The 25,764-nt window shown below is 36.8% G+C and overlaps 1 protein-coding gene across 5 annotated transcripts in view; it reads right to left on the bottom strand.

The window, feature by feature from the left end:
* The window catches only part of Pfrx (6-phosphofructo-2-kinase/fructose-2,6-biphosphatase), a 137,616-nt gene that overhangs the window by 23,555 nt on the left and 88,297 nt on the right, over nucleotides 1-25,764 (bottom strand). The window contains exon 3 of one of the 5 annotated variants that reach the window (XM_069827306.1): nucleotides 10,954-11,405. The exons of the other annotated variants lie outside the window; for them this stretch is intronic. Within the exon in view, the coding sequence (XP_069683407.1) occupies nucleotides 11,367-11,405 (39 nt within the window). The 3' untranslated portion in view covers nucleotides 10,954-11,366. Of the gene's footprint in view, nucleotides 1-10,953; nucleotides 11,406-25,764 lie in introns of those variants that run through there. 5 annotated transcript variants of the gene reach the window in all.

Below are 25,764 nucleotides of genomic sequence, written 5' to 3'. Positions count from 1 at the left end.
AAAGTGTGAAGAAATAATTCCAATTTTGTTCAAGTGCTTTGACAAATTGTATCTTTCCTTGGATAATCAAGAATTATTGTACTTTATTGTACACTGAGACACTTCCATCTTTTATTATCTGAAACATCGTGGAAAATGATGATATATATTGATATTACTGGAGCTAAATGACAACTGTGAGCAGTATGGGATGAAGATAAATGCAAATAAGACGAAGAAGGTAAACTTGCGAATCCTAAATGAGGCAGTAGAGCAAGTGGACAGCTTCAAATACTTGGGGTGTACTATAAGCAGTAACATGAGCTGCTGCCAGGAAGTCAAAAGGAGGATAGCAATGGCAAAGGAAGCTTTTAATAGAAAAAGGGAAGTGTGTTGTGTCAGTGAAGTGTGCTGTGTAAGTGAAACGTGTTCCTGTCAGTGAAGCTTTATAGTTTATAGTGGCAGTGCAAAGTATTTGAACAGTGAAATGTTTTTGAAGTGTTAGTGAAATCAGGATAGAATCAGTGAAATGTGTCGTAGTTCCAGTGCAGTGAGTGAGTTGACAGCGAAATGAGTGTAATGTGGAAAGGTACTTGTGCAGATATGAACATATCATACTCGTGGGTTTTAGTTCGATCTTAGTTTTAAGATACAAATTAGATTTATTTTAAATGTTATTTTAAGTGATCGTGCTTCATTTAATTTAGGATATTTCCTGTTGTTATTATTATTATTATTATTATTATTATTATTATTAATAATTATTGTTAGTATTAATTATTAGTATTATTATTAATTGTATTTTTAAAAGTTTATTATTGTCATTATTGAGTGTAATTAGTTACCACTGCCACCGGGTATATACCCATTGCAGTGTGAATAAATACATACATACATATTTATCTTCTGCGGACCTCTGGAGAAAGAACTAAGGGAGAGAGTAGTGAAGTGCTTCGTATGGAGTGTGGCATTGTATGAGACAGAGACATGGACATTACGACGAAGTGAAGAGAAGCATTTCAAATGTGGATATGGAGAAGAATGGAACGTGTGAAGTGGACGGACAGAATAAAAAACGAAGCTATGTTGGAAAGAGTGGGTGAAGAAAGAATGATGCTGAAACTGATCAGGAAGAGGAAAAGGAATTGGTTGGGTCACTGGTTGAGAAGAAACTGCCTACTGAAGGATGCACTGGAAGGAATGGTGAATGGGAGAAGAGTTCGGGGCAGAAGAAGATATCAGATGATAGACGACATTAAGATATATGGATCATATGAGGAGACAAAGAGGAAGGCAGAAAATAGGAAAGACTGGAGAATGCTGGGTTTGCAGTGAAAGACCTGCCCTTGGGTAGAACAGTAGATGAATGATGAACGGAGATTGATATTTTAAGCTGATTAATCTTTTAACTGATTAAATGATAAAGATGACATGGGGCTTTGTAAGATATTACTTCCCTTCTTAGCAAGATGGTCAGCAGTTCCATTACCAGATAATCCACAGTGTGCCATTGAAAGATTATCTTTCTGTTAAGCTTTATCAGATGGTATATATTTAAGTAAACTTGCCGTACATGTAGTGTCTTTAGAACTAGACTTTCTATATACATACATACATTTAGCTTTAAATGTAATAAAGTGACTTTAGACAAACCAGACCTCCTACACACATGTAGCTCTATCTATACTAATAATAAATCTGTAGCCGAAATTTTTCTGGTAATTTTCGATTTTCCAAAAATAATTGGTCCTAACATATATAATTAATCACCCTGAAACCGAAAATCGCATTTTTGAAATTTCTGTTTGTATGTCTGTCTGTATGTTTGTTACCTTTTCACGCGATAATGGCTGAACTGATTTATATGAGAATTGGAATATAAATTAAGTTCGTTGTAACTTAGATTATAGGCTATATGGCATTCAAAATACTTTATTTAAAAGGGGGGTTATAAAAGGCCTGAATTAAAGAACTCGAAATATCTCGCTTATTATTGATTTTCGTGAAAAATATTACATAACAAAAGTTTCTTTAAAAATAAATTCCGATAAGTTTTATTCTATACAAAAGTTTGATAGGACTGATATTTAATGAGATAAATGAGTTTCAAAATTACAATAACAACGCCATCTAAGGCGCTGTATTGAAATAAAAACAAATGACTTCGTCTATAAGGGGCCTTGGACAACAAAAATCGAAAGCTAGAATGTTTCTGTGTTTGTATGAAGTAATATCGGAAGCTAATTAATTGTTTAATTATTATTTCACCATTGAAAAGTGTAGTTTCTCTAGATGGACATAATTCTACAATGTTATTACAGTAACTTCTGAAACATATAGCAAGTAATATAAAGTATACGCATTAAAACTAAATGATATGTCAATCTTCATTAAACTATGGTTGCATGTAATAACAATTAAGAAACATGTTAAAGGAATTGTCATTGCACCAAATGAGTGCTCTCTGGACCAAAATGATCGCATTTTAATTATTTAAATACAATTTAAATTAAGTAACATATTAAACGATTTATCCTTCTATCAAACACGAATGTTCCCTGGATCAAACGTCCTATTTTAATTATGTAATTACTTTATATTTATTTCTAACAGGTGCAGCGGAGCGCACGGGTATGGCTAGTATGTAATAAATGGTAAACACCAAGGATGGTTATGGAAGTAGTGCAGAGAGGATGACTAATAGTGAACAGCGTTGCCGACCAAAAGGCAAGAAATCTCTGGGAAGACCTTGGAACATTGGCAAGAATCCACAAAGGCCTCAACGGATCACTGGGTCCAATGCTATGCTGGATGATGATGACGTCACAATCATGTGTGAGGAGTCATTCTAAAATATGACTGTGCATACAACAGTCAAAGAAACTTCAAAATAGCCAGTCCCAAAGAAATATTAAATGCTTACCTTCACTACCAATCAAATAAGTAATACATTACTGCCATGACAGAATTCAGTTTCTGGATGAATATTATATAATAGTCAAAAACCTTCACACATTATTTTGAGTCAAGAACAATTGGAGCAAGAACAAGAATGGGAAAAAGAGCAACAGAATTCTTCAAGAACATTTGGAGCAACAGCAGGAATGGGTAAACATGGTAATAACATTCTTCAACAGACAGTCCACTTTGCAAGCCAAAACAATCACAGAGCATGCTGACAAGGGAAGGATTTCGGCTCGAACAGGAATTTCGTATCCAAAATTTGTATACAGGCCCATCTTTACATCTCTGTAAAGCTCCCAAAAGCATTCGTTGTGTAATGTGTGGTTTGTCTGTCAGAGCACTGTACAAGTTGAGGGGTGGGGAGAGCACTGCACAAGTTAAGGGGATGGGACACCTTACCCGTACGCCTAGCCTAGCCTAGAAGCTAGTGCGAGTGGTAAATGTCTAAAGCGCATTTAAGAACATCTTTCTCTAACGTTCTGTCTGAAAATATTGCAGCTAATCAAAAGTATATACTGTTGTGAGAGTCATTCAATGCGCACAAAGACACAACCTTTATAGACTAAATGAATCATTTCAAGGCTAGGGCATAGAATGTATGATCATTCCACCTAAAAAACTAAATATATCCAGCCTCTGAATATCTATTTCCTTAGACAATACAAAATATATGCTCGGAGGATAACAGATTGCATAAGGACTCTTGCTGAGAATCCAGAACTTAACTTGGGAAATCGAGTGTTTATAATGAAAATGCACTCTGTTGTTCATAACCAGTTGTCTGCTCCAGTGTACCGCCCTATGCTTCAGTATTCCTGGCAGTCAGCTGGTTACGTGAATCCTGAACAAGTCTCGGACTTCAAAAATGTAATTCAGGTGGCATTTGATTGTTCAGCACTGGAGTGTGGTTCAGAAGATTGTTCAGGTGTTGCTTCTGTGTGTTGTGCTTATTGCTCTGCTCCATGCTGTTTCAGGCATTTTATAGAGAATCCTCATGTAGGTTACATTTTTAAAGAAGTGTATTGACCAATACCAACCAAACGGAGAGTTACACAAATGAATGCTTTTACGGACTTCATCACCATTGTGAGGGAAGTGTCTGTACAAATTTTTAACCAAAAATTCCTGTTCGAACCGAAACCCTTCCCTTGTGAGTGTAGGAATCAAACCAAGCAACTGGAATAGCTTGACTGGAATCTTAACCAACCAAAAACATACAGGGGACATCGCAAATCATTTTCATGCTTGAAAGTAGAGACACACAGCAAGCTGCAAGCTCGAGTGAGTTTTGAGCAACATCACATGCAGTCAAATAAGCTAAAACTATCACAGCTCCACCAAGTGGCGATGGATTGCAATTCTGAAGTCTCAGCATCGAAGAAAGAAAACACAATCAGAAGTCTTTTGGCCGCTTACAGAAAATGGGTAATACAATCTGATCCGTTTGGGTATGGATAATATTAATTTATTATTATAAAGCTATTATGATAGTAGGAAAAATTTCCTGCTGGTTATATTATGATTAAAAGATGGGAGTTTCCATATATGACAATCAACAATGCATAATCTGAAAGGACAAATGAAAATCGTAGATGATTAAAATGACTACTACAAATCAACAGCGGACACAATGTGTTCTTTGGTATGCTAAATTTGAGAGTGTTAAAAGAGTTCGAAGGGAATTTCGATGTGAGTATGGTGTGCGTAATGTACCTAAATACGATTCCATAATGTTGTGGTATCGAACATTTGTAGAAATAGGTTCTGTGTTAAAAAATACATGCAGGAGGTCGCAGGCGAAACCCAGTACGAGGAGCAGCTATCTCTTGGCTTGGTCCCCAAACTCCCCAGATCTAACCCTCCTGACTTCTTCGTGTGGGGTTTTGTTAAAGACATTGTCTATTCACAGAAACCCAGGAACATTGATGATCTGAGAGTAAAAATTACTCAAGCTTTTCAACAAGTCACCCCTCTTATGTTACAATGGACATGGTCTGAATTGCATCACCATTATGAGTTGTGCAGGGTGCGCAATGGGGGTCATGTCGAGCTCTGAGGAATCTCCCATCTTTCAGTGTTGTATGCACAAAGTTTCAACAAATAAAGTTCAGCAGTAAATGTTTTACGGTGTTTTTATTTTATGCATACCCAAAGGGATCACCCAGTATGTTTGTAATGCAGGCATACAAACACCAGCGAGAGGGGTGAAGACAGCGGACTGAGTGTAGGCACAGCAGATCTTGGGTCTAGTAAGTCTACTTCTTGTGATGGGTAGTCCAAGCATGAAAGAGATATGTACTGCAAACAATGAAATTTTGCGAAAAAAATTTTTACACCCGAAAATAAGTGGACAGAATAAAATGTGTTGGTAACATCCATGAACCAGCCCCAAATGTCTTTCGGATTTAGGTTAGGGTATTTAACCCTCCACATTTAATGTGCTTTACATGATTAAATTTTATTCATAAACTCAAAGAACTAATTTAGGCTTCTAGATTAATTTTATAAAATGAAATATTTAGTACCGGTAAAGAGATTTCAATACAGGCTGAATAAATCACTATTAGGAAATGATAATGTATTCATAGAAGGGGACGTACATTTTATCAACATCACTTTAGAAGGATTTGTTATGAGATTTCTGTCACAAAACACAACGATCCATAAAAGCAAGGTTATAACAGATAATAATGTGGCAAGTACGAATAAATGACTTCAAATATCTGGACTGTCAGTTATCATATTAAATAAATTATCCTCAAACTAAATTCAGCATGTTTTGCTATTAGATCTATGCAAGAGATAGTGAATATCAATATCTTAAAAACAATATATTTTGCATACTTCCATTTGGTAATGACTTTTGAAATAATATTCTGGGGAAATTCTACAGATAGTAACAGTATATTCCTACTACAAAAAAGAGTAATTAGAATAATAGTAGGTGTCAAATGTAGGGAATAGTGTAGGACCATTTAAAAAAAATACAAATAATGTCCACGGCTTGTCAATATATTTTTTTCATTAATAATCTTCCTCGTATGTAATCGTGAAAACTTTGTAACTAATTCAACAGTTCATAGCATAAATACACGTCAAAGAAATGACTTTCATACTCCATCGGAAAGTCTATCATGCTATCAAAAAGGAGTGCGTTATATGGCAGTAAAAATTTTTAATAGCCTCCCTATCGATATAAAAAATGAAACTCAAAACATAAGATTATTTAGGGCCAAATTAAAGAAGTACCTAATTTCTCACGCCTTCTATTCTATAGATGAATTTATGACTTTCAACAATGACTGCATGAATATTTCTGTCTTGTATTAAATATAGATACTAACCCCTTGTGTTGTACTAGTATATTGTAAAACTCTTCTGTATATATTTCAACTAGACTGCGACTATAATTAAGACTTTGTAGTACTATTAAATTTTTTTGACTTGTTCCATATTCTAGTTGTGAAGCTATGTACAAATACCATGGAATGTAAATATATACAATACAATACGGAGCTGCAAAAAACAATTATCTACGTAATTATAGTTGAGGAAGCAAATATGCTTTTCAAACCAACGAAGTTTAAAACCACGTGACCAAAGAACACTATGGGAGACTTTAGAACAGTGCAATCTGGCTTTTTTTTTTTATCGAGACTTGTCAAGATTTACAGACAGCATGGATGGTCGGATTTTTCAGAACAGCTGGATACACTACACAACAGATGCGATGCAATTACACATCCAGTCTATGTACACACAATGAATAAACACAAACATCACTGTATACAACGTGTTACAAGAATGCACAAATATCTCTATGAAATGCTAGGGAAATAAAAACTAGTGTGACTTCTGAAATGTTTGACAGAGATATTCGTTTGCTATGGCGGACCATCTGGCCACCCTTTTGTGAAGGTGATAATGATTATGAGTATAATGATCAATATGACATTTTGTATAAATCCGGGTAATGAGGTTTTTCTGTATCTGTTACTACAGTCCCGATCAAAATTACAGAAATTTAAGAAGAAATTCTTTGCATGTGTATAGTCATACGAGTGTACTGAATATGTTGAAAAAGCACAAATCGTGATTTCAGAGAAGACATTAATGTAAAAATAGTAATAGTACTAATAAAAGTCACAGCAGTAGTAGTGGGGTACAGTATTTTATTTAATGGTGCTTCCAACTACATAGTTATTGGTCATAAAAATGTAATGCGGTTCGAACCTGCAAACCTCGGGCTCAACAGTGAGCAGAGGAAGCTCTGCAATGCACTGGCCAACAGTCTACATCAGTATTAGGGTTGCCAACTCTCCCGTATTTGCCCCTAATTTTTAACAGACTCCTGGGTCCTGTATTATTCTTTTTTTCAAGCATTTTTCTCCCTTATTTTTGCATAATGTAAAAATTTGATATTGCCGTGAATGATGATTTGTTTATATGATGAGTTTTGTTGTTCAAGAGATGCATTAAAATGTGCAGTCTTCATAGAAAGTAGTGCTTGCCAAGAATGGGTTTTAGTGCTCAACTGTTTAAGATAGAACCATGTTAATGTTATAAATTTGGAGAAACCAGCTAGTTTTGTTCTACGTATACCAAGGGGGTGTTTCACCTCATGAAAAAATTGACAGATGTTCAAAACATGAGCACGGCACATTTAATCAAATCAGACAAACTGCAGTGGACTTCAACTATTACGTGAGATAAAATCTGTTTCAGAATACTCTTAATTTAAGCCTAGGTGCTGAAGTGTAGAATAAAGTTGTTGTTTTTTGTAACTGAACCAAATAATTTGTCTATTTTATATGTGAAATTTTTTCGTTTCCTTAATCTCCTATATTTTCTTCAAAAAAAAAGTTGGCAACCCTATCCTGAGCTGATCAAAGCAATTTTTTTTTTCTGATAAAAACCTGACAACCCTACATGATTTCAAATCGAGTAAGATTTCGTTCCTGAGGATATTTCGGTATCAGCAACTGTGTGCTATTTAATTTCACAGATGCTGTACGAACCATTATGCTTGGCTACTGTGAACGACTGCTTTCAACAGATCTAGAAGGATCTATATGATCCTGTAAATGCTTTCGCAAAGTCACAGAAACTTGATTTCATATGGTTGGAAAATAGAAAGAAACATATTTTGCCTCAATTATGCTCTAAACAAAGCTTAATTTAGGGACTAGTATTGTATGGTGACATCAAACATCTGTTAAACAATTCTACCGGTAAGTTGTGAAGGAGGATCTTGTTAGTACCACGTGACAGTTTTCCTTGTAAGTAATAAAAAACCACTGAGCTGCAATGTTTTATGCCAGAGTCCAGACATCTTACAAGCAAACACTCTCATGAAGGTAGATAAAGTTAGTTATTTTTCTTCCATCATGTTAATAATGTCAAAACAAGTGGTTATACACATTTTGGCCACTGGAGCACAATTATGAGACGATGAAAGAGTAATGGAACGGAGAAAAATTCTCTTCGGCGCCGGGACTTGAACCCGGGTTTTCAGCTCTACGTGCTGATGCTTTATCCACTAAGCCACACCGGATACAATCCCGACGTCGGACAGAATTGTCTCTGATTGAGTTCCAACTCTTGGGTTCCCTCTAGTGGCCGCCCTCTGCACTACGTCATAGATGTCTATGAACATAGGACCGAAGTCCACACATGTGCTGAGGTGCACTCGTTATGAGTGACTAGTTGGCCGGGATCCGACGGATTAAGCGCCGTCTTAAATCACTTCGTGATTTACGCATATCATATATTATTGTAATGTACCGAAGTACATATGATATTTCCATGCAGATATTCTGCGTCATCATACAATGAAAGAGTAATGGAACGGAGAAAAATTCTCTCCGGCGCCGGGACTTGAACCCGGGTTTTCAGCTCTACATGCTGATGCTTATCCACTAAGCCACACCGGATACAATCCCGACGTCGGACAGAATTGTCTCTGATTGAGTTCCAACTCTTGGGTTCCCTCTAGTGGCCGCCCTCTGCACTACGTCATAGATGTCTATGAACATAGGACCGAAGTCCACACATGTGCTGAGGTGCACTCGTTATGAGTGACTAGTTGGCCGGGATCCGACGGAATAAGCGCCGTCTTAAATCACTTCGTGATTTACGCATATCATATATTATTTCAATGTACCGAAGTACATATGTTATTTCCATGCAGATATTCTGCGTCATCATACGATGAAAGAGTAATGGAACGGAGAAAAATTCTCTCCGGCGCCGGGACTTGAACCCGGGTTTTCAGCTCTACGTGCTGATGCTTTATCCACTAAGCCACACCGGATACAATCCCGACGTCGGACAGAATTGTCTCTGATTGAGTTCCAACTCTTGGGTTCCCTCTAGTACTTCGGTACATAATATATAATATATACAATTATGAGAGCTGTTCAGAAAGTAAATTTACCGGCCTGTTTACAGGAAGAACACACAATTTCATGGAAAGATTTATTGGAACAGATACAGCAAATGTTACGGCATATTTCAACATAATTCCCACCAGAAATGAGACATTTTCACACCGTGGAATCAATAGAGAGGTGCAGATGGCTGCCACACGCTGGTTCTGATCCCAGTGGAAGACTTCTACGACACAGGGATACAAAAGTTGATCTCATGGTATGACAGATGTCTCAATTCCGGTGGGGAATGTGTTGAAATATAGTGCAACAATTGCTGTATCGATTCCAATAAATCTTTCCATGAAATTGTATGTTCTTTCTGTAAACGGCCCCAGGCAAATTTACTTTCTGGGCTGCCTTCGTAATTGCTCTCGAGTGGCCAAAATTTGTACAAGTACTTGTTTTGACATTACTAACATGGTGGAAGAAAAAAAAACTAAATTTTTTAACTGCCCCCATGGGAATGTTTGCTTGTTAGCACAAACGTTGCAGAGCTTAAAGCAATCTGGTTAAGTTAGTATCATGCAGACATTTGCCACAGAGTTACTCGCCAACATAAATCAACGTAAGCTTGCTGTTTGTAATAGTTCCAACTTTTATTTCAGTAAAAATATGTTTGTTCCAGGATCAATTTTGTACAAAACCCGACACAGTCTTCAAAACTACATAATAAATAAGACAGTATGTGTTATGTACTTATTTTACAAGTGAAGCACCCTAGCTACACGTTTACAATGTTAAGGAGTCATTGATGTAATACATAAACTATATTACAGAAAACAACCAGACAATGGACTTCAGGTGAGGCTGATCAGAATGATGCAAATATAGCTTCATGAGTGCTTAAATCTAAATTGTACAAGTACACAAACTGAGGTCAGAGCCCACATTATTGTGTCTGTTATCACAGTTTGTACTATCGGATCCCGGAAACTCACAGAGGGCAACTCCTTACAAAAAACAATGGCCTTGATCTTGACTTGATGATAAGCGGTGATCCGGAAATTTCATGACTGTGAAATCGTGAACAAATTAAGAACTTCGGAAAACAGTGACCAAAGTGTTTTTAACTTATTTTAACCAACCATGTTTTCTACCATTTTTACTACAAAGTAACTCGTGAATTTACATGAAACTTTTTTTATGTTTTATTCACTACCTTGAAATTATTTTTTTTTTGTTATTATGAGTCACTGAAAACTATAATGTGCATTTTTTTTTCACGTTCAAGGGACACTGGGACTGAGTTTTGAAACTTTTAAAGCTTTTGATTAATTTCTTTCAAATTCTGCGGATTTGTTGTGTCTGCACATTTCAGTAACAGTATCAAGTTTCATTCATTAGTTCCTTAGATATTAATTTTCACGTATTTTAATGATATTAAATTACGCATGAATTCAAAACAATTTTAAATATGCCCCAAAACGGTGATATTTAAATGAACCCTAGTCTTTCTGACAAATATACTTTCTGCTACTCCTAAGTCTACGGAATTAAAATTTCTTTGAAAACTGAAATGTAGGAGAAGATAAAATTGTACAAATACATGTGAAGGTACTGTAATTATTAAAGAAAGCTTAATGTGTTATTAATTTTGTCCAAGAAGTAAAACAATGTGTCAGAACTTCTATATATATTTATTTAAAACTAGACATAGGATATAATAAGCCAAACAAATGCCATGCAGTTGTATTACAACCTAAGCTATGACAAAACAAAATGTAGCTAGGCCTGCATTTTCATAACTTTCGCGTTGCTTAGCAACCAACGCCCCTTAAATGAAATAAAATTAATGTTGTGTTTTATAATTTCCTACATTCTGAAACATATTTTTAGTTTTACAGAAATATAACAATGCAGTCCTACGCAAAACTGTCTACTGCTTACCCAGCTCTTAATAAATAAAATACGAACATAGAAAGCTGTCTAGTCTACATCAAGCTACACGGACAAGCTGGTGTGCATGCAGTGTAGACACGGATGTCATGCGGGTTAGTGTGGCTCGTCTGGGTCACTCGGCGCCTCCTCGTCCTGCAACCAGTGCAACAAACAGCTGATTACATAAACACTATTAGCGTCAGTTCATATCTCTCTCTGGTTCTTAAACCTATTTCCACATCAGTTGCTTAGCAAATAATCGGCATAGGGCATGGGCGCCCTTTAGGGGAGGCAAAGGGGGGACTCAGCCCTCCTCCCTCGGGCTCTGCATTGTCTTTTTACAGAGGTCGGACCCGAAGCCTTGTACTGCAGCCTGAGGCTTATTGTGCTTACCACTACTATACTGTGAGTGATTTTGTTGCCTAAGAGCCGCGCTCTTGTACAAGTATAGCACGCTGAATCGTGAACTTAAACCGGGCTATGGTATGGACAATGATAGCGACGGCACAGTTCAAAAGAGAAACAACTCAAAATTTAAAGTTTTAAGATAAATGAATTTTAAAGTTTTATGTTGATGTGAAAAATCTAATTCATCACTCTAATTTAAAACTTATACTTACTTACTTACTTACTGGCTTTTAAGGAACCCGGAGGTTCATTGCCGCCCTCACATAAGCCCGCCATTGGTCCCTATCCTGAGCAAGATTAATCCAGTCTCTATCATCATATCCCACCTCCCTCAAATCCATTTTAATATTATCTTCCCATCTACGTCTCGGCCTCCCTAAAGGTCTTTTTCCCTCCGGCCTCCCAACTAACACTCTATATGCATTTCTGGATTCACACACACGTGCTGCATGCCCTGCCCATCTCAAACGTCTGGATTTAATGTTCCTAATTATGTCAGGTGAAGAATACAATGCGTGCAGTTCTGTGTTGTGTAACTTTCTCCATTAATTTAAAACTTATAGTATATAATATAAAACATCATTAATAGAATCTGGAGTAATTACAATGAACCCGGAATTTTACTTGGATGTTTGTTTTTGCGGACATATTATGAGTTGTTGCCCTTTTTTATTTTATCTTGCTAATACTTGTAACATAAAATATAGTATACACAGATAACATTTTATTTCACCAATGAAAGAATAGAACTCGTGCTCAGGGGCGGATTCCTGAATTGAAATTAAGAAGTATATAATACAATTTGTTTTAGAAATATATAAATTTAAAATTTACAATGATTATTTTTTATCGGCACTTAGAGGTAAATTGACAGCAATTCTTTTGAGACAGAGTAATCTTAAATATGGAAAAATAAATTAATAATTGCAGTGAGAGATTTCTTAGACGATGACATTAGAATATTAAATTCTAGAAAATGATTGTAGTCAGGGGTAAACAAATCCCAGGCGCCAAGTTATCATGGCACCTAAAAATTTTTATGTAGTGCCAGAGTTTCTTTATAGAGTTCAAAAATTTTAAGATTAGCCACCATGGTAGTCTAGCAGCTGGAGCGCTGAACTTATAATTTTGTAGTCCCATATTCGATCCCCAGCGTAGGCCTACACCCGATTTATAACTTTTGTTGGACAAGCACGAGGTTCAGATAAAACAGGGATTTTCTCCGGGAGCTCCGGTTCCCCTGTGGCATTCCAACAAATCTCCATCATCGTCATCTCATATCATTTCGGGTGTAGCATAGACTAGCACCCTGGACAACGACTCTGTCGGTAAATTGGTCTACACAACTGGCTTCATATGGGTGAATGACGAACCAAACTACATTATCTTGAAGTATTTCACATTCCTCCTGAGTCACCCTGTACATCCGGCGTCCTTGGCATACAGCGTCTGCGAGTAAATGAACTTTCGTACTTAAGACACTCCTGCTCTATCTTGTAAATGACCCTGACTTTCCACAAGTAAATTCATCATGATCAGAAACTATTCTGAAGCAGTTCTTGAGTTCAGGTAATTATTATTGAGGTCCACACTGTACGTGTTACATGGCTCTTCACAACACTCTGTATAATATTCATTTAAATGTGCAATGAAGGCAGGAAAAAGATCTGTTAGTCGGCTCCGTTTCATAACGTTGTGGGTTAGGTTGGTTATTGACTGCAGAATATCGTTTAATCGACTCCCACACAGGGTACTGAAAACCAACAAACTCCGTCCAGCAGTTTTGGTGGGAAAACTTCACACAGACGGATGGACAGACACAATACAAACACAGACAAGACACGTGGCATGCCATAAACCAATTCAATCCTTAGCGCGACAACCCACGGAGGGTCAAGACCGACCAGCCGACTGCTGACCTCACGTCCACATGCTTCAGGAAAGCTGAACGATCATCCAACTAGTACGGAGGTAATATGTGTCACACGATGATCATGCCCTAAATTCATCACGACGCTGAGTGTGCACCGTTCCCATACACTGGGCGGCATTTCACGATATAATTTCTTCCCCCAAGAGGATTCGAACCAGCGGACATTCTATATTGCTACTCCAAGGCAAGACGCTCTACACCACGCAGACAAGCAAACTATCAGGCCTACTTGCATTGAATTAGGCGCAGTGGCGGATTGCTCAGACGGGATATATTTCGATCGTTTCCACTGCTGGTGGGGAACGATATATTTGATAAGATCTGTTCTGTCGCCGTCTGGTAATCGAACACCGGGGAGGGCGTGTTTCATGACAATCCTTCATCAAGCAAGGTAGATCAGCCATTTGTAACGATCTTAGCGACGTACAGTGGGTCAAAACGCAAATCTAGCTGGACAAAATTAATACCTTCTCTAACACGTTTTTATGAAACTACTCAGTACAGAAGTTACAGATATAAACAATTAATGTAATAAGAGTTTATACAAAACAATATATCGTCCCCTCACGCCAAAACAATTAATGTGCATTAAAAAAACTTTAAAAAGTTTCAAATGGCCTTATAAATTCAGGAAGACTTCATTTTAATCGTTAAGTCGTTTTTCCCAGAACTAGGAAAATGCAAATTAAAAGTTTTCCCCTGTAACACCTGAACAAAGTTTCATAAAATTTGTTACATAGGAGAGAATTTATTAATTTTATCTAAATGCTCCTCCTATAAAAAGGTAGTTTCTCTTATACAAAGTAATCAAAGTTTGCACCCAAAAATATATGCTACCTGTAATTCCTGTACTAGATTTACTAAAACCTGTTAGATAAGAGAGAAGGTATTAATTTTATCTAAATACTCTCCCTATAAACGGGCAGTTCCTGTTATACGAACGTAATCAGTTTTTCTACCTTCAAAAAAAAAAAAAAAAAAGAGAAAAAAAATATATGCTACCTGTAGCTAGTATACACAATTTCATAAAAATCTGTTACATAGGAGAGAATTTATTAATTTTATCTAAATGCTCCCCCTATAAAAAAAGTAGTTTCTCTTATACAAAATAATCAAAGTTTGTACCCAAAAAATATATGCTACCTGTAACTCCTGTACAAAGTTCAATAAAACGTGTTAGATAAGAAAGAAGTTATTAATTTTATCTAAATACTCTCCCTATAAAGGGGCAGTTCCTCTTATAAAAACGTAATCAGAGTTTATACCCCCCCCCCCACAAAAAATAGGCTACCTGTAGCTAGTATACACAATTTTATAAAAATCTGTTACATAGGAGAGAATTTATTAATTTTATCTAAATGCTCCCCCTATAAAAAAAGTAGTTTCTCTTATACAACGTAATCAAAGTTTGTACCCAAAAAATACATGCTACCTGTAACTCCTGTACAAAGTTCAATAAAACGTGTTAGATAAGAGAGAAGTTATTAATTTTATCTAAATACTCTCCCTATAAACGGGCAGTTCCTGTTATACGAACGTAATCAGAGTTTCTACCCTCAAAAAAAAAAAAAAAAAAAAAAAAAAAAAAAAAAAAAAAAAAAAAAAGAAAAAAAAATATATAGGCTACCTGTAGCTAGTATACACAATTTCATAAAAATCTGTTACATAGGAGAGAATTTATTAATTTTATCTAAATGCTCCCCCTATAAAAAAAAGTAGTTTCTTATACAAAATAATCAAAGTTTGTACCCAAAAAATATATGCTACCTGTAACTCCTGTACAAAGTTCAATAAAACGTGTTAGATAAGAAAGAAGTTATTAATTTTATCTAAATACTCTCCCTATAAAGGGGCAGTTCCTCTTATACAAACGTAATCAGAGTTTATACTCCCCCCCCAAAAAAAAATATGCTACCTGTAGCTAGTATACACAATTTTATAAAAATCTGTTACATAGGAGAGAATTTATCAATTTTATCTAAATGCTCCCTCTATAAAAAAAGTAGTTTCTCTTATACAAAGTAATCAAAGTTTGTACCCAAAAAATTTATGCTACCTGTAACTCCTGTACAAAGTTCAATAAAACGTGTTAGATAAGAGAGAAGTTATTAATTTTATCTAAATACTCTCCCTATAAAGGGGCAGTTCCTCTTATACAAACGTAATCAGAGTTTATACCCCCCCCCCAAAAAAAATAGGCTACCTGTAGCTAGTATACACAATTTTATAAAAATCTGTTACATAGGAGAGAATTTATTAATTTTATCTAAATGCTCCCCCTATAAAAAAAGTAGTTTCTCTTATACAAAGTAATCAAAGTTTGTACCCAAAAAATATATGCTACCTGTAACTCCTGTACAAAGTTCAATAAAACGTGTTAGATAAGAGAGAAGTTATTAATTTTATCTAAATACTCTCCCTATAAAGGGGCAGTTCCTCTTATACGAACGTAATCAGAGTTTCTACCCTTAAAAAAAAAAAAGAGAGAAAAAAAAATATATAGGCTACCTGTAGCTAGTATACACAATTTCATAAAAATCTGTTACACAGGAGAGAACTTCTTAATTTTATCTAAATGCTCCCCCTATAAAAAAAGGTAGTTTCTCTTATACAAAGTAATCAAAGTTTGTACCAAAAAATATATGCTACCTGTAACTCCTGTACAAAGTTCAATAAAACCTGTTAGATAAGAGAGAAGTTATTATTGATTAAAGTTCACGTTAACGCTTTGTTTGTTAAAAACATAAAATTACTTAGTCACACGTTAAAAAGTAGTTCAAGAGACACTGATGAAGACGTAACATCACGTCGAAACGGGCCGTCTGTCGAAGGTATATACCTCTTTTTAAAATTTTAACACTTTTTAACGTGTGAGTAAGTAATTTTGTGTTTTTGAGAAGTTATTAATTTTACCTAAATACTCCCTCTACAAAGGGGCAGTTCCTCTTATATAAACGTAAGTTAATCAGAGTTTGTACCCAAATATACTTGTAACTAGTAGGTATACACAAATTCCATAAAATCTGTTACATAGGAAAGAATTTATTAATTTTGTGCAGCTAGATTTGCGGCTGGCCCACAGTAGCCATCCTGAAACCGATTTTAAATAAGCTGATGCACGTAGAGGCGTATGGTGTTGTGTAACACGAATCCAAGATCAGTCATAAATTTGGGGTTATTTTCAATGATTTAAGTATGTCTTCTCTCCGTGTGTGGTATGGGAGGACATCGAAGTTTCACAGACTATTTCTTACGCCAGCAAAAACAAATATGAAGAAGAAAAAACATTAGAGACGATATGCAGCCTTGTGAACAGGATGTGTACTCTCTCCACTACAATGCTTCTACAATGCTCAGCGCGAGTACGGAGTCCGCCACTACATTCTCAAGTGAAGGCCAGCCGCCGCTCTTGGACTCGGTCCGTCAACAGAACATACTCTGGCACTTCTCGAGGTATGAGTGCGAGCAAAACATCTTGATCTTCGCCACCCTTGTGATCCCCACGTGCCTCATTTTCGAGAGGGCAGTTTGTTATTTACGACACAAGATCATTAGTGGCGTCGCAATATTTCGAGACAAAATGTGAAGCCACCTTCCCCGCCTTAACCTTTAAATTCTCAATGTCAATAATGATCTTTTGAAGTAGAATCAAAAGTTATTACGCATGGTTTAGCAGCGGTGGTGGTGATGGTGGTCGTGGTGGCAGTAGTAGTAGTAGTAGTAGTAGTAGTAGTAGTAGTAGTAGTAGTAGTAGTAGTAGTAGTAGTAGTAGTAATAATACTTATGGCTTTTAAGGAACCCGCAGGTTCATTGCCGCCCTCACATAAGCCCGCCATCGGTCCCTATTCTGAGCAAGATTAATCCAGTCTCTACCTTCATATCCCACCTCCCTAAAATCCATTTTAATATTATCCTCCCATCTACGTCTCGGCCTTCCCAAAGGCCTTTTCCCCTCCGGTCTCACAACTAACATTCCATACGCATTTCTGGATTCGCCCATACGTGCTACATGCCCTGCCCATCTCAAACGTCTGGATTTGATGTTCCTAATTATGTCAGGTGAAGAATACAATGCGTGCAGTTCTGTGTTGTGTAACTTTCTCCATTCTCCTGTAACTTCATCTTAGCCCCAAATATTTTCCTAAGCACCTTATTCTCAAATACCTTAATTTATGTTCCTCTATCAAAGTGAGAGTCCAAGTTTCACAACCATACAGAACAACCGATAATATAACTGTTTTATAAATTCTAACTTTCAGATTTTTTTGACAGCAGACTGGATGATAACAGGCATTTCCTATATTTATTCTGTGTTTAATTTCCTCCCGAGTGTTATTTAGATTTGTTACTGTTACTCCAGGATATTTGAATTTTTCCACCTCTTCGAAGGATAAATTTCCATCTTTGTTTTAAATTTTCATTTCGTACAATGTTCCGGTCACGAGACATAATGATGATGTTGATGATAATAATAATAATGATAATGGTGATAATAATACTGATGATGGCAAAGATAATGATAATAATAATACTGATAATGGTGATAATAATACTGATGATGAAGACAAAAAGATAATGGTGATGATAATAATAATGATAATGGTGATAATAATACTGATGATGAAGACAAAGATAATGATGATAATAATAATAATGGTGATAATAATACTGATGATGAAGACAAAGATAATGATGATAATAATAATAATGATAATGGTGATAATAATACTGATGATGAAGACAAAAAGATAATGGTGATGATAATAATAATGATAATGGTGATAATAATACTGATGATGAAGACAAAGATAATGATGATAATAATAATAATGGTGATAATAATACTGATGATGAAGACAAAGATAATGATGATAATAATAATGATAATGGTGATAATAATACTGATGATGAAGACAAAGATAATGATGATAATAATAATAATGATAATGGTGATAATAATACTGATGATAATAAAGATATTAATTATAATGGTTATGATAATGATAATACTGATGATGATAAAGATAATAATGATGATAATAATAATAATATTGGTGATAATAATGCTGATGATGATAAAGATAATAATTATGATGATGATAATAATAATAATAATAATAATAATAAAAATAATAATACGATCCAGTATTAAACTGTTGGTCAGTAAAAAGGAGTGTCTTCTGCGGACCTCTGGAAAAAGAACTAAAGTATATTAATATTAATAATAATAATAATAATAATAATAATAATAATATACTGATTTGCATGATTTTTAACCATTTCATTGATCCAAAAATGTGTTTTCTCCTTTCCCCGAGCTGAATTCACTGAACGACTCCTCAATAGCCCTGCAATAATTTATACAAGTTCAAACAACTGTCATTTCTGTTAGGCCTACTAGCCTGTGTCACAGTTCTTGTGGCAACGCATCACAACTCAAGATTCTTACATGCCTTCGGTGCATTGGTACATGAGTGAAATAGTCCTTCCATTGTTGTCTATGTTCAATCATTATAGAAGATGGAGTTGCCTGTGGCTTTTTTTTTCACGACATTCACCACCTCATTCAATTTATGATTAAATTTGTCCTTAGGGCATCTACGTACAAGTTGTGAGTCATTGTCCAAGTAAGGCGATGGGTGTGTCCAGCTCATTTGCGTTCTAATTATGTCTCTGTACACTACATTTAAGTACGCACTTAACGATTTTTTTAATCTCGGAAATAGCATGTCCTCTGCAGCTACAAAGAAATTGAATTCGCGTAGTAAGAAGATCGCAACGACCATTCATTCATTCATTCATTCATTCATTCATTCATTCATTCACTGCTGCAAACCCAGCATTCTCCAATCTTTCCTATTTTCTGCCTTCCTCTTAGTCTCCTCATATGATCCATATATCTTAATGTCGTCTATCATCTGATATCTTCTTCTGCCCCGAACTCTTCTCCCGTTCACCATTCCTTCCAGTGCATCCTTCAGTAGGCAGTTTCTTCTCAAGCAGTGACCAAACCAATTCCTTTTCCTCTTCCTGATCAGTTACAGCATCATTCTTTCTTCACCCACTCTTCCCAACACAGCTTCATTTCTTATTCTGTCTGTCCACTTCACACGTTCCATTCTTCTCCATATCCACATTTCAAATGCTTCTCTTCACTTCGTCGTAATATCCACGTTTCTGCCCATACCATGCCACACTCCATACAAGGCACTTCACTGGTCTCATCCTTAGTTATTTTTCCAGAGGTCCGCAGAAGACGCACCTTTTTATCGACCAACAGTTTAATATTGGATCGTACAATAATAATAATAATAATAATAATAATAATAATAATAATAATAATAATAATACTTATTATTATTAATATTCCTTAGTTCTTTTTCCAGACGTCCGCAGAAGATGCTCCTTTTTACTGACCAACTGTTTAATATTGGATCGTAGAATTATTATTATTATTATTATTATTATTATTATTATTATTATTATATTTTGTCAGAGGCGTTGCACTGGGTTACGAAGTGGGTGACATTCCTGAAGGGTCTCCACTTTGCAAAGGACAGTACATTGAGAGAAATAGTCTAAAAAAGTTAGACAATGGAGACCACAGCATTGGATTCACCTTTTCCCCCCATATTAAATTGAGTTTACATGTTATAATTTGAGAGATTAAACCACATAGAAACTGGTTTAGCCAATAAACCTAACCTAACCCTGCATATTTTCTTCCTATAACCATGGTCTTCGTCTTGTTTGCATTTATCTTCATCCCATACTGCTCACAGCTGTCATTTAGCTCCAATAGCATATCCCTTAGTATCGTCTCCTCTTCTGCTAACAACGCCATATCATTAGCTAATTTTATGTACATTATTCTTCTTCCTCCTACTATCGCTACTCTCATGTTCTGAAAATGTTCAATAAATGTTCCAAGCAGATGTTCTCCTATTCTGACTTTGTTGTTTCATATAAAGGTTACTGGACAGCCTCCTTGTCCACACCTGGGGAGTAACGGTCAGCGCGTCTGGCCGTGAAACCAGGTGGCCCGGGTTAGAATCCTGGTCGGGGCAAGTTACCTGGTTGAGGTTTTTTCCGGGGTTTTCCCTCAACCCAATATGAGCAAATGCTGGGTAACTCTCGGTGCTGGACCCCGGACTCATGTCACTGGCATTATCACCTTCATTTCATTCAGACGTTAAATAACCGAGATGTTGATACAGCGTCGTAAAATAACCCGATAAAATAAATAACAGCCTCCTTTCTTTCCAATCCACGCCAGCTTTCTTTAGGATTCCCATCAGTTCATTCCAATCCACTCTGTCAGAAGCCTTTTCTAGGTCCACAAAACTATATACCGGTAGAGCTGAGACGAGATGTTATGGCACCAACCTGCGCGAAGTTTTAAATTGCCGGCCAGCAGGGTAGAGGAGTGGGGGTTGTTTGGGTTACGGTCCTCAAGCTCAGAGCGGCAGGCATATCCGTTTCATCTCTTTCCAAAAACATTTGTCTTACCTTAGTATCACCACTTCCCTACTCAAGAGTCCGAAGGTACCTAATGGAATTACGCCCGCTATTCCATCTTTATATTCTTATTCTCCGTCCGAATCAGACGACTGATCTGTGCTGGAATCAGATGTCCCTAAGTTTATGGAAATGTTCTCCAAAATACTGTCCATCACGAGCTCACTTTCAATGTAATTGATCTCTACTTTCTTCACATTATCATGCACTGATATCCATTCTTGGAAGAAGCGATTGCTTATGGGTAACGGAGAAATTATAGATGAGTCTTCTTATGACTTCCTCATCAAAACTGTCTACAGCTGCAACAACCTTCTTCTTCGGCTGTGATTTTTCCGGACTGGAGAAAGAATCTGCTGTTCCTGTCTCAATATTTTTCCCTTCTTTCCTGATTCTTGCCAAGGTTCGCTTTGAAATACCAGTGGCAGCCAGTACTCTTGCACACACGCTTTTCAATGGAACTGATATTTCGTTTACAGCCTCTTCTGACATGAATTTCCATACATTGTATGCTATTTCATGTCCTTGACTATGAACTACTCTATGATTTCACACCTTAGACAATGCCATAATGAGGGCGCTCAGAAGGACAATGTTTTCAGTATTAGCAATAGCGGTAGTAGCAGAACGATCTGAATACTCGGAATGCTAGTAACCAACTGACCCAACACCCCTCCAGTTTAGTGTGAGGGCGAGTCCAACCAAACGAACTAAAATGCGTCCCTTGCGCCGGTGCCATAACTTCTCGTCCGGGCTCTACACTTCTTTATACTTCTCTAGATATTGTTGACAGCAGTCCAATTGCATCTCTCGTACCTTTTCCCTTCCTGAAGCCAAACTGCTCTTCTTCCAACTGTCCTTGCATCTTATAATAAGTTGCGATCGTCGATTCAGTATGCGCAGGAGAATCTTTGCCGAGTGCGATATCAGGCTGGTAGCCCTAAGTCAAAGAAGACGCACCTACATTTCTTAGAATAGTTTTTCTTCGGTATTGTTCCCGTGAAATCTTCAGGCCATTCCTTTCTCATATATTTGGTTGCATGATAGAATTTCCTCCTTGACTTCACCCAGCCATTTCAGTAATTCAATTGCGATTCTGTCAACTTTGTTGCCTCACCATTCTTCATTTCCCTAAGCGCCCCTCAACTTTTCCCCTTAGAATAGAAAATAGTTTCTCCTATTCCGATGTTCATTTTGGTTCCCGAAATAGCCAATGCACCTATGACCTTATTAAATATTCTCTACATGAACGACAGACCGTTACATTGAGGTCATCAATTGTTGAGTGATATTGATGAAACGGTTCTTATTTTAACGAACTCTGAAGACAGTTGACGCCTGCTGAGTTGACGTACGCTTAGCAAGATCTGACGAACGTTGGTGAGACCGGAAGTTGAGTGCGAAACATTTTCAAGGACTATAGTCCCGTCGCTCTAATTTCCGGCAGCCAATCACGTTGCAGGCCGTCTACATTTAAACGTGTGCGTCTTGTGATTCGCTGATGAAGACGTAAATCATTTCCTAAGACTGGATAAATACTAATATATAATCGTCCGCCATTTTGGCTCTTTCGTTGGCGTTCGCAGAAAGCACACGAGGACGTTATTTGCCGATCAATTATTTGCTAAATTACAGTGCGTTTGATTTATTATCATAGGAGCTACGACATGATAGTGTTTAACGGTGTGGCAAATAGATCTCTCGTATGGTAGCTAGGTAACGAAAGAACAAAAAATGGCGAACGAAACTACCTACCTAGACTTTTACTGTCCTTTGCATAGCAGAGACCCTTCAGGAATGGCTTCCACTTCGTAAACCAGTGATAATATATGATGATGATGATGATGATGATAATAATAATAATAATAATAATAAGAAGAAGAATAATAATAATAAAAAGGTAAAGTTATCCCTGTAACATGCCATGAAGGCACTTGGGGGGCATGGAGGTAGAGCCCCATGCTTTCCATGACCTCGGCAGTAGAATGAGGTGGTGTGGTCGGCACCACGCTCTGACCGCCTTTTACCCCCGGGAAAGACCCGGTACTCAATTTTATAGGAGGCTGAGTGAACCTCGGGGCCGTTCTGAAAGTTTGGCAACGAGAAAAAATCCTGTCACCACCTGGGATCGAACCCCGGACCTTCCAGTCCGTAGCCAGCTGCTCTACCAACTGAGCTTAATAATAATAATAATAATAATAATAATAATAATAATAATAATAATAATAATAATAACTTACTTCACTTTGTACCTTCGAGAACTAATATCAATAAATCTATCACTATCACTATCACTGTTGTCATATATTCTCTTCTTTTATACCTGCAGAATGTATTACAGTATTATATTTTTGTCTTCCGCTATAATAATATTTTTCCGTAATAATTTTCCTTTTGATCGTAATCTCCTAAAAAGGAGGGAACATCCGTAAGTTTGCACCTCTGCACCAGGCATGACTGTTCAACAAACAAGCAAGGGATACCCTATTTTCGATGAAAGAACAATTAAGGCATTTCAAAGATAGAAATGCAGCGACTTCAAATATGATTCAGCATTACTGAGCCATTGAGCTTGTGCCTTGCGTAGTCTCGGGCGTTGAGAATCATCCTGGACTGCGTGAGTTCGATACCTGGTTGGATTTTTTTTCCTGAGATTTCCTCAACTAGAAGGCAAATGTCAGGTAGTAATGATGGCGAATTTGCGGACAATCTCGCAAAAATGTGCGCTATGATCAATTCTGCCGACGCCACCTGTTGTGTGGGAACGATGCAGCTGTTGCAGGGTTCTTCAAGTCGCAACACGGTGCTAATTATTCCAAGGTTTAAGCGTAGCGCTCAGATGCACCTTGTACTCCACCGTCACGCCAGCTGAACATTCGCAGCGGTAGTGTTTGTGTCGCACGAGTTGCGTAATAACAGGAAGGCTTCAACAAACACGACTGGTGAATCCTAGATACGCACACTAACAGCATTTGCAACCCAATCCTTGTATGTACAAAGAAAAGACTCAATTTCCACTCAATTTGAAGTGAGAAATTTTACCCTTTCAATCTCTCCGGAGATCCTTCAATACGATATACAGGGTGAGTTAGAAGTCCCGCACCACCTAAATAACTTTTGAAGCATGTGATTCAGTGACAGGAAACTTGGTATGTTGGGATAACCATATACTAAGAACTCAGCAATGGTATTACTGACTTTTTTCTACTTCCAGCTTAACCGGAAGTAACTCCAACTCTCTTATTTTAAATGGAACACCCAATATATATATATATATTTTTTTAATTTTTGAATAAAGCTTATTAAGAGGTTTTCAAAAAGTACCCACACTTGATACTTCTGTACAAATTCAGTGTTGCTAAATAAAAATGGAAATGGTGCAAGATATTCCTAAAGCCTGGTTAAATCATTCCTTCAATGGTTTGTATGATCGAGTGACACATTGTAAAGCAGCTGAGGGTTAAAAATTTGAACACATAATTTAGAAGGTGAGCTAGCTTTGTTTTGTTTTTGTTACGGAAGGAGTATTTTGTTATTTTAATATTCGATACACTTTTCTGTTTTCTTGACTTAGCAATACTGAATTTATACAGAAGTATCAAGTGTGGGTACTTTTTGAAAAGCTCTTAATGAGTACTATTAAAAAATAAAGTAATATATTGAGTGTTCCATTTAAAATAAGAGAGTTGGAGTTACTTTCGGTTAAACCGGAATTAGAAAACTCGATAATACCATTATTGCGTTCTTAGTATATGGTTATCCCAACACACCAAGTTTCATATCACTGAATCACATGCTTCAAAAGTTATTTAGGTGGTGCGGGACTTTTAACTACCCTGTATACAGTACAAAGTGTTTACGAGGAATATACAGCATTATAAAAAATGTTGTCTCAATTGATCGACATCAATTTAGCTCGATACAGTTACATCCGAGTTTAGAGAAGGGAATCTTGCAGTTTCACGTGCTATTCTTGACATGCTACGGAACCACGTTAAATCTCATTCCATAGTTGGCACAGAAATGGGGAACACTGTCACTTGGATTTCTTCCCGTGAGGTCAAATGAAGGCCTAAGCGCATGAAACCAGGGAAAATGATACTACGATGGATTTTTCTTCAGGTCGTTCTCGATGGTCTCCCTGCTTAACATGCTACCTGCTGGATCCAAGTTCAAACCCGGCTGAAGGCAATGAAATGCTTAGCACTGCCTCCTCAGGGAAGAAAGTAAAGCCCTGAATGCAGTGTCGTAGATTTACGGTATGTAAGAGTCCTGTCCCATATAGAAGAGCTCCGGGAAAAATTTCTCGGTCAATTTTTGTTCACATTAAGCTCTGCAATTGGAAACATCGTTAAATAATATACTACTACTACTACTACTCCAATTACCACCACTACTATATACTTTCTTGAGCTATTCAAACAGCTTGTGTAAATTTGAAGACAGTTAAATTTCTTTACTTTCATGTAATACTTGCAAATTTAGTAGACCTAAAGAAATTAAAATTCATAAGAAGAATTTTAGAAATGATCAAAGCAAAACGAAGTGGAAGGAGCATTTAAAGCGTACGAGAGAAAGAAGGTTAAGATACAGAAACCCTCATTTGTAATCGGCCGCGCATCTTCGCCAACCACTTATTTATGGTGCTGGACA

Source organism: Periplaneta americana, chromosome 6 (genome assembly GCF_040183065.1).
Source record: "Periplaneta americana isolate PAMFEO1 chromosome 6, P.americana_PAMFEO1_priV1, whole genome shotgun sequence".
NCBI lineage: Eukaryota > Metazoa > Arthropoda > Insecta > Blattodea > Blattidae > Periplaneta > Periplaneta americana.
Note: the sequence above shows the minus strand (reverse complement) of the source record. Positions and strands in the feature narration are given on the sequence as shown.